The 9,647-nt window shown below is 44.4% G+C and overlaps 1 protein-coding gene across 1 annotated transcript; it reads left to right on the plus strand.

The window, feature by feature from the left end:
* Window positions 1-1,091: 1,091 nt before the first annotated feature.
* On the plus strand, window positions 1,092-8,174 carry T265_09217 (hypothetical protein; the record flags this gene model as incomplete). The annotated part of the gene is made up of 6 exons (XM_009175236.1): window positions 1,092-1,298; window positions 1,339-1,500; window positions 3,195-3,402; window positions 4,151-4,405; window positions 5,851-6,142; window positions 7,889-8,174. The coding sequence occupies 6 exons, from the start codon at window positions 1,092-1,094 to the stop codon at window positions 8,172-8,174; spliced, it is 1,410 nt and encodes a 469-aa protein (XP_009173500.1).
* Between the last annotated feature and the right edge of the window lie 1,473 nt (window positions 8,175-9,647).

Here is a 9,647-nt window from a genome sequence, read left to right on the forward strand (position 1 = left end):
ATTGTATTAAAAGCCCTACACTGAAGAGAGGAGACAAAGAGTGGGTGAGGGAGGGCACCTTGTGCTAGTTTATGTCTAGCTTATCGAGGTGCTACACCTCCAACCGCTCAGACAATCTGGAAAGAAACTGAAAGCACGAACGCCACTGACATCGATTAGCCGCCATTTCTTGCAACGTCTTCAGCCAAGCACAGACGGGGTCACGGGGACCCCATCCTGGAAGGCGTACAACACCCAAGCTCTTCGTGATCTCTTTGACGCCTTTCTCCCAAGTCATAAACTGTCCACCTTGCCATCCTGAAAGAGGCACGGAGAACAACACTCGTCTCGGTAGACGGTGTTTCGGCATGCGTAGCACATGACCGAGCCATCGTAGTCGATGCTGCTGGATGTTTTCTTGGACTGAAGTGCCTGCAGCACCACAAAATACCCGTTTTCTAATCACCTCGTTACAAACTCGCTGACGCCATCCAAAACCAGCCATGCCTCTGAGGCATCGGTGGTCGAAAACTTGAAGACGTCTCACATCATCTATCTGCAGAGGCCATTTCTCGCACCCATACAACAACACAGCCGTTACTGTAGCCTGGTACACACGACTCCTAAACGTTCAGCTGTAGCACCCTTTTGGTGCCCAGCTGCCATGCCACCCGAAGGTTGCACGAGGGCTGAACCACTGCCGGGTTGCCCAGGCCTAGAAAAGGGAAGTTGAGAGTTAGAGATCTGGTTCGAACCACGGACCTTCCGGTAAGTAAGTTGGCGTTCGGCCAAGTATGAGCCGCTGTACAGTCAAGAGCTTGCGCTGTCGAGTCGGCTTGTGTAATCCCCTGTTCACTGGTTTACCAGACAGGTGACCGTTTATGGTCATTCATGTTCGGTTTTCTCGATACGACCCCTTTTTTCCAAGCGCAGTTCGCCTAGCGTATCTCCCACCAACTGCATATCTTCTTGTCCCGTGAAACTTCGGCCTTTTGTGCTGTGACCGGCAAAACAGTGGTCTGTCATTTTTCTACCCATTTAATTGCTACTTGCTCTCAAACTGTCACAAAAACCTCAAGCTTAATTTCGTTCTGATTTTCTTCAGTGCTCATATGTTAAAAATCTTCCATGCGTTTGCTTGCAACCCGTGCTGGTCAGTCAGACAACGGTTTCTAAGTACTGCTCGGTTGGCGTCACGATCTCTGCTCCGGATCCAGGGTGACACAGTCGAAACATTCCTCCAAGGGCTTGTCACCAATGATGTCATGTATATCTCTCGCCCGGGGTCATTCATGTATACTTTTCTGTTGAACATTAAGGTGATTTTCGTTGTGATCCAAAACCATAGTCTTTCGAAAGGGTAGAATTTTGACAGATGCGTTCATCTATCATTTGCAATGTCATGAAAGCCGAAAAAGTCTATACCTCCTGGAGCTGGACTCTACGCAATCGGAAGAAATGATAAAATACCTTGCCCGATACAACCTCCGGAAAAAGGCAAGACTGTTTACGTTTATTTCGGTCTTTTGAGGGGCATGTATTCTGTATCATATTTCATGGTTATGAGAATTACTTTATTTGCTATGTCTATGGGCTAATGAAAGCAGCTGGTAACCTATTAGCTCCTTATGGACCTTCTATGTTGAATGTACTTGTTTTTGATTACTTGTAGTAAGGATACTCCGCGAGCTCCCTCTGACTTTTTTCCTGGATCTCAACAAATCAGCCTCACCGATTATTTGTTTGGATCTTACTCGCTAACCACAAACAGGGACCTGCTTTATTCAACCAAAGTCCACAACTTTTGTTCCTCTGGATAGCTGCTGACCGCCCGTTTCTTGAATGCTCTTGACGACTGGCGCTGTGCTCAAACTTCTGGCAGAAGGTACTTGGGAAGCAAGAGGCAATGTTCATCTTCAGTACCTCAAATGCCTGCTAGGTCGGAACCGTCATTACACAATAGTGTAGCAGCCTGCCTGTTGATTAATATCGAACAAGTAATCAACCATTCCTCTGGAGTGTTGGCCAACAAACCCTACAGTTCTATTGGCTTTTGACCACCACCGTCTCAAAAGTATTACTGATGTCAGATGACATCAACGAATTCGTAATGAGCTGAATATAAAACAGGTCTTTGGTTGTTCAGCGGCTTCTTCAGTCGCGGAAAACCTACAGAACCACCTACTGCAGTGGTTGGTCTGCGATATGCATGTCGAATCATCGTATACTGAGGCGAATTTGTTCTCCGTGCCATGCGCAAACTGTGAGATGGACGTGTGACTTTTCAGAAGGGTATGAAAGCGGTCAGTGATAATTTGGTGGTTGTTATTGCTGTCTGCCCTCCAGGATGGTCTCCCCTTGCACCTGGCTGGAAACATTGCAAGAAATGACACTTAATCGGTGACACTGGTGTTAATGTTATCAGTTTCTTTCCAATCGGTCTGAATGAGTATTTCGAGGTATAGACTTCTCAGAATGCTTGCGGTAGGCTAATGACCCACCCTTTTATTTTTTCACCTTAGGGTCTTACATATAATTAACCAAACTGCGGCCTTGTGGATTTAGCTCGCCATATCTTGTCCCCAAATAAATAATGTGTAATAGGTGCTTGGGAGCGAATTAAACCCTGCAAAATGCTAGATAAATTTCACCAAGTTATGTTGTTTTGGAAGTAAAATGCACATGCCCGATCATTGTTTGCCATTGAGTGCACTGACCTCAACTCCAAGCCCGTTCTTGCGAGAAATCCCCGGGGAAAAACGGAATCACAGCCGGGATCTTCAGGCCTTTCTGGCCGGGATACGCTTGATTCTCCCTGTACTTCGAAGCGTCATAGAATGTGGCAAGTAGCTAATCCCAATGACGGTTATACTCTCATTTCGTAGCCGGATTGCCTAGCCAAGGTTTATCACGCGCTAGACCCCTTTCGAGTAAGGTTCGCAATTAATGCTGGATTAATCCAGCTACTAGTTTGTCATTCTGGTATAACGTCCAGGTTTGTTTAGTCCACTTGCTGGTTTTCCCCAGAACGTAGAATTTTCTGCACTAAGTCCGTATCCCGCGCCTTTGCCTCCTGTCCTTTATTCCTAGTTGTATAACACTTAGGCGCCAGTGCTTACTACTGTCGTTTTGCTTGTCTTGTATGGGTAGGTTAGGTTTTTGAAAGAGTTAGAGGATTCCCGTATCATTCTCACCCTACCCTGTTCCCGTACTAGGTGCAGATTGAACATGAAACTGATATTGCAGTATGGGTTGCCATGCCCTCTCACAAGAATGCTCCGCTCACGGATTCACATTCTTGGTCACCAATCAAATCGACTTCGAATGCCCCCTTGTTTGGACGTGATTTATTGTTCTACGCACCGGACCCCAGGGCGACCGCTGGATGGTCAGGGCGAGTGCTTCTGAAAAAGGGCGTCCAGGGTAAGATTAGATATATTGTAATTTGATTGGATGTTTTAACCCAATACTACTGTGCACAGCTTCTTCTTGAGGGTAAGAGGACTGTCCTCTCAAACTACGAAATCATACACCTACCTGTTACTAGTTTCTTTGGTCCTGGAAACTCTTTTTGGTAATTTTGGACTACTAAAGTCCAGACTACAGTCAACCTTGTGAACAATGAGCTATCTTCAGCATATCTTTGACCGGCGTTTGTGTAAGCTCTAACCAGCTTTTGAATAGACTATTTTTAGTGGGTCTTTCCGTAACGAAGACCTATGTGTGAAGAAAGCTCTACTCATTAAGTGGAGCTTTGGTTAAAATCTGTCACTTTGGGTTTGGACACACTTTTGGACTTTTAACTACGGTGTTGATAACTGCATATTTATCACCTGGCTACTGGGAGATAATATCACAGTTTTTACGAAATATCCTGATAAGAGGATGTCCCCCATATAGATCACTTTCCAGTGCGTCAAAGTGAAGGCCTTGCATACACTTTTATTCTAATTCATATTGATGTATATTTTCCAAAGATATGGGTTTAATTGTGCCATACGTTTTAAGTGAAACAGGTCCGATGCTTTGCGGACTATTCAGGAGAATTCACACTTACTTATTGGGTCCACGTTTTGATGATCCACGTTGTTTGGCCTGCATACTCCGTTTCTCGTTTTTGGCACGTAAGTTCCATATTGATGAGGTTCTAAGCCATTTTGGATGGTACCAGGGTTTACGACGAGGGGCGAGATGGCCGAAGTGGTTAGAGCGCGGATTACTAACCTGAAGGTCCGCGGTTCGAATCCGACCTCCGCCACTCGACTTCCCCTGTCTAGGCTTGGGCAACCTGGCAGTATCCCAGCCCTCGTGCTTCCTTCGGGTGGCATGGCAGCTAGGCACCGGAAGGGGTGCTACAGTGAACGCTTTACGACGGCTAAGTATATGGATGTCATCCTTTGGATGAATAGACTACTTCCGAGGGACAGTGACTGAGATAACAATGTCCAATGCTCTTCAACCTTATCAGTGTTTATCGCCGTCACCATTCCCACATTTTGTGTTGATCTTGTGAGTACCTACCATATTAGGCGCAGGTCTATCATTAAGCCATTCAAAAAGCTTCGTATTGTTGAAGGTTCATCATGGTTAGTGTGTGAGTGTGTTCTGAGGTTGTCCAACGCGAAATTTTGCAGAAAAAGACTTTCTGTGCATCGTTGCTCTGTAAGGTCTCAATTGAACGGATTCCATCGAATCGGCGTTTGCTGATTCTGGTGGCTCCGCACTAAAAAGCCGTGACCGACCAACCGTTACAACGACAAACACATGTCCTCATGGGCTACCTGTTTTTTGTTTCCGATCATGTCTTACAATCTTTTAGAACTCGGAAAATTATTTGTAGATCCTTGTATTCATAGTAATGTAAATGAAGCTCGATGTGCAGTTATCAAGTTTAATCCCTCATGGTCACCCCATATAGCAGGTGATTTAGGTCCAGAAAGGCAAAAAGTGACTAACCACATCGGCTGAGCTGCTAACAATTGCCGACGAAGTACGTCGCTAAATCACCGTGTGTGAGGTTATTATTAGCGTTCTTGCTCTAATTGCTTAGTTTCAGTAGAATGACATGCAAATTCAGCGATTTTGCTTTCGTCGATCCAATCTTTTGGCCAATGTATATAGCGCTCGAACCCCAGACTTGTACCCGATTGTAATTTATTTTTGACTTGTGCTAGGAGCACAACAAGAACTATTCGTTGATGAATGGATGATGGCTGTTGGTGACAAGGCATCACCGCTTGGGTAAGAAAAGATTCAAAAGCTCAGTGTTTTTAAATCCATGGTTTCCCATAGTCGGGTTAAACTGACTGTGCTGTGAGTGACTGTTTGGACAAATGTTTCAGGGTGATAATAAAATCCATTGTCTCCGCGTTTGCATGGATTACGATATGTTTACCAGTTACTTTTAATCCAGCATTCTAGCTTCAAACCCGTTGCTTTGCGAATGGATAGCTAATTAACCATCTCGTTAACCGATTCCTTTGTGGTTCATTGATCAGGGTGTAGCACCATATACCTGCTGTTTGATGTCGGTGGCGTTCTTGGTGTCAGCTATTATTCAAATTGTCCAAATGGATGTCTGGAGGTGTCACACCTCGGAATGCTTGCAGGAGACTGAAGTTCGGTTTCTTCTCCTTCCCCATTTACGCAGTAAGGTCTTTAAATAAACTGTGGATATACAGCAGTAAAGCACCAGTATTCGACACGGATGTTGTTCTGTTAATGGTGATGCAATTTATATGGCTACTTTATCGACTTGGGTCCGTTTTTCATCGGTTTCTTTTAATTTGTGGGGTTTTAGCGCTCCTGGTGTTCCCTTTCCCCTCAGTCGCTTGCGAGCTAATTTTCGTCACAGTAAAATTCTTTTTCTAGCGGACTCCTTATTTATGGGCACCACTGTGAGCCCTCTGGACATCGATCTGTATCACCGGGCTCGTTGGAGGTTGGGATTGCCAGAAGGTTCCACTGAGTTGATACTCGGAGAGACATTACCCCTAGAAGCCAATGGAGACCTAAGCGGTGCTGTCAGTTTTTCCAAAGGATGTTACATTGGTCAAGAACTGACGACACGCACTCGGTTTACAGGAGTTGTACGACGTCGATATGTCCCTGTTCGGTTGGTGCTTTCAGATTCTACTGTCGATCCTAAGCTGCCTGTTGGTTGGTAAGTTTTGTCAACATATGTAATTACTTTCTGAAACAGCCGTATCCTGTTTGATGTTGATACCCATGGGCACGTGTAATAATCGGCTTCGCCCCGTGGGATAGAAATCCTTCAAATATTCTCTTGGCATACTTGTGTTCCCGGTATTTAGACTGCATAACTTCGTTAGGAAAGCAGCGATCGGTAGTGTGAGGAGCCTTCGTTCATTCCGTTCTACTTTGTTGGTCATGGCAGTATGTCATTTCACCGTAGTTATCTTAACACTAAAAGGGTTGGTCTGTCCATGTGAGACGTACTCCTGATAGTGTTCAAACATGCGTTAGGGAACTCAGACCCTCTACTTGGAGTTATAGGGTGGACAGTGCGTACTCGGACTCTTCGAAATATAATGATCAGTCCAGGAATAATAGACACCCAACCGGTCTCAAGTTTCTTTGGCTTGAAGTAATTGGAAACTCTGGAGTGCGCCTCTAACACGTTAAAGTACAAAATAAACAGGAGGTTCAAAACACCTTTTGAGCAGCCTGTGAACATGATTCCAGTTTAAGATGTTTCCTAAACAAGTTTAAACAGGGCTTTTCTTGGATCCCAATGCCCATAATTTGCCTATGGCAGCGCCTTTTGTCAGACGAAAGTACCTACGCGCGCATCTAGTTTTATGAACCAGACAATGGACTTGGTCAGATAGCGGATCAACGTTTGCTGCATTCTAACTGGTTCAGGGATGCAGGATGGCGTATGACCAACTAGTGAGCTTAATGTTCCAAAATTGTCGTTGGCGGCGTTACCGCTGGTCCGTGTAGAAGGTCGGAGTAACTGAGAGCTATCATTGGTACGAAAGCAAAGCGGGCGACCGATGCTTGTCCTGATTAAAGTTGAGTGGGAAGAGGTTGGCATTATTACTCCGATGTACGGCATCAGCAAAGCTAATAAGCTATGTGGTGAACTGCAGAGAGCGGCAAGGATGTTTTGGGAGTGGCCGTAGGATTGAAAACGAGTGGAAAAGACGATCCTTGGAGTTCACATAACGGGTCCGTTCCGGGAATCTGAAGGTGGATTACGGCGCGCGAAAGTAGTGCACTGATCGTCGACTTCTTTACGCGGAAAAATCATGGCGATCGTTGGTTATATCCGTTTACTGAATTCAGAACTAAAGATGGTTGGCTTTTTAGATTTAAAAATCGATATAGAAACTAGCATAACCTTTATCTTGGACGAAACCACCTTGTACTGGGTGGAGCACGTCCCATGGTTTGTTGTCCCAAAAAAGCCTTTTTGCTAGGATGCGATTTTCATCTGACAGGAACAGATTAGAGGTCGTTCGCTGCTTCTGACTGTAGAGAGGAGCGGTTAAACAAATAAATAACAACTTGATACTCAGTTGTCTTTGATTCCGGTCCTTGTACTAGTAATGATGTGTTTTTCCTATGCGCTGTCTCTAAGGCGGACATGTTTTTGTGTCGAAGAGCCATGAAAATAAAGTGCTTTTACTCCGATTATGTTGTCATCCGCAAACGAATTATTTCATAGGTATTTCAACAAATTTTTATAACTTGCATAATATTCCAACTCGAATAACATATTTCCGCGTACGACAGTTACAGGGCAGCTTTTCGGACCGTTTGAGTTCACCATTGAGTCACTCCTCCAACATTTCAAACGCCACCTGTAATCTTATAATGGCCACCTTTTAACTGCGTTAGGGAGCTCACTCTTCCTTTAACCACATTTTCTATTCATTTTCAGTCACCCCGTCAATGCGTCCATTTACCGACTTTCTTCGGTTGAAAACGATTTACAAAACCCAAAGGCCAGACCCGTTGGTTGGTTACGTTCATTCATTACGGAAAACAACCCGTGCTCGGCGATGGACGGTTTCGCTTTACTCCGTCTAACAGAAGTCTCCACTAACACACCCCTGGTAGCGGTCTCGCTTGAAAATTCGGACAAGGAAATGTTCAGATTACTTGTGACTCCCTATGCTCCCTCATGGTGGGCACAAGAAATTGCACCTGACTTTGAGAGATGTTAACTGTGATTCATGATGGCGTTTCCATTCTCATTCGGACAACAGTCCGGTGTGATGTGTATGCAATGCAACTTCAAAAATACAGTCCAACGGCTTTCGTCCAAATATTTTCAGTTCAAAATGCGTTCAGCTGGTCACTGATACTCTCTGTTGCTTACGCAGCGCTCAGATAGGAGGAAAGGTCACTAGACAATGTCGATCTACTCAATAGGATTTAGGCAATACCGAAAGGACGGTAGGGAAGCATCATTGTTTAGCTGTTGATGATGAAACGACTGTGATATCTCGAATACCGTGTCAACTGCAATGTGGGGCGTTCATTTGAAAATAACGTGATTAAAAGCCAAATTCGTTTGTAGATGAGCACTTGGCAGATGCTGAAAGAACTTGGTGGTCAAAGCAAACGAATTGAAGTATGCTGTCTTTGAGTGAAACAGGACAGGATAATCGGATGATTGCCGAAAAGACTAGCTGAACTGTCACAGGATGAGCCTTCTGCCGGCGCAACCTGAACGCTTCTAAATGAAAGGAAATCCTCAAAATCAACGTTCCTACACTACAGTTGGGTCATTTTTCCGTACCCCTTTGGGGCACTTCCACATTTAGTACCCTATTAGGTAGGCATCTACTGAGAAATGGTTCTGAAATTCGGGGTCACCTATGCAGAGAACAAATGTACCTGCATGTTACAGATTCAGTATGGAAGCTCGTTGATAATTTCGGGCGGTCTTTATCAGGGAACAGCCAAGCAGGTTGTCCAGGGTAAAGCCAAGCTAAAGTCCACTCCATCATTACTTTTATTATGGTGTTCCACTTTTGCCGCTAAATGACAAGACGTTCATTGGTGTTATGCATCCTTTCTTGAATTCTATGGTACTAAGTTAAGTTCGGCACACGAAGCCCATCGTAACTTGTGAGGACTGAAAATAAAAGCAGTCTTCGTACAAGCAGATAGCTTCAAGCGAAAACGGATGCCGACTTCTTAAAGCGCTTTATGAAAAAGGTGTACTCCACATGAAAAAAATAACAAAATGCATGAAAAATATTTACTCGGATGCAGTATCCCACACAAAGGAGAGCCAAATTGTTTTTTATTTACCAGCTTCTTATTACACGTTCTTTTCAAACAATGCTGTCGAAGTAAAAAGTTCAGAAACATCTGTGTTCGTCATAATATGCTTTCGTCTCATCTCTCAAATGAGGTGATTTATCACAAAAGTCGAGTGGTCCTATGGTTAGTCCGCTTCCCAACATGACCGATACGGTATTGCATTGCTTTTGTGTAGTTTGACACTGATTTAAACGAGTGTGGAATTCATCGTTTGAAACATCTTCCAAATGAGCGTCCAATTCACTTTTGAGACACAGATCTACCTTACCCTTGTCTACTATATATTACGCGATGCATCCGACTTCATGTGTCGCCCTTTTTGCTACGCAACGGTGAACTGGTGCCCAACATTTGCATTGTTGTCA

Source organism: Opisthorchis viverrini (genome assembly GCF_000715545.1).
Source record: "Opisthorchis viverrini unplaced genomic scaffold opera_v5_265, whole genome shotgun sequence".
Classification (NCBI taxonomy): domain Eukaryota; kingdom Metazoa; phylum Platyhelminthes; class Trematoda; order Opisthorchiida; family Opisthorchiidae; genus Opisthorchis; species Opisthorchis viverrini.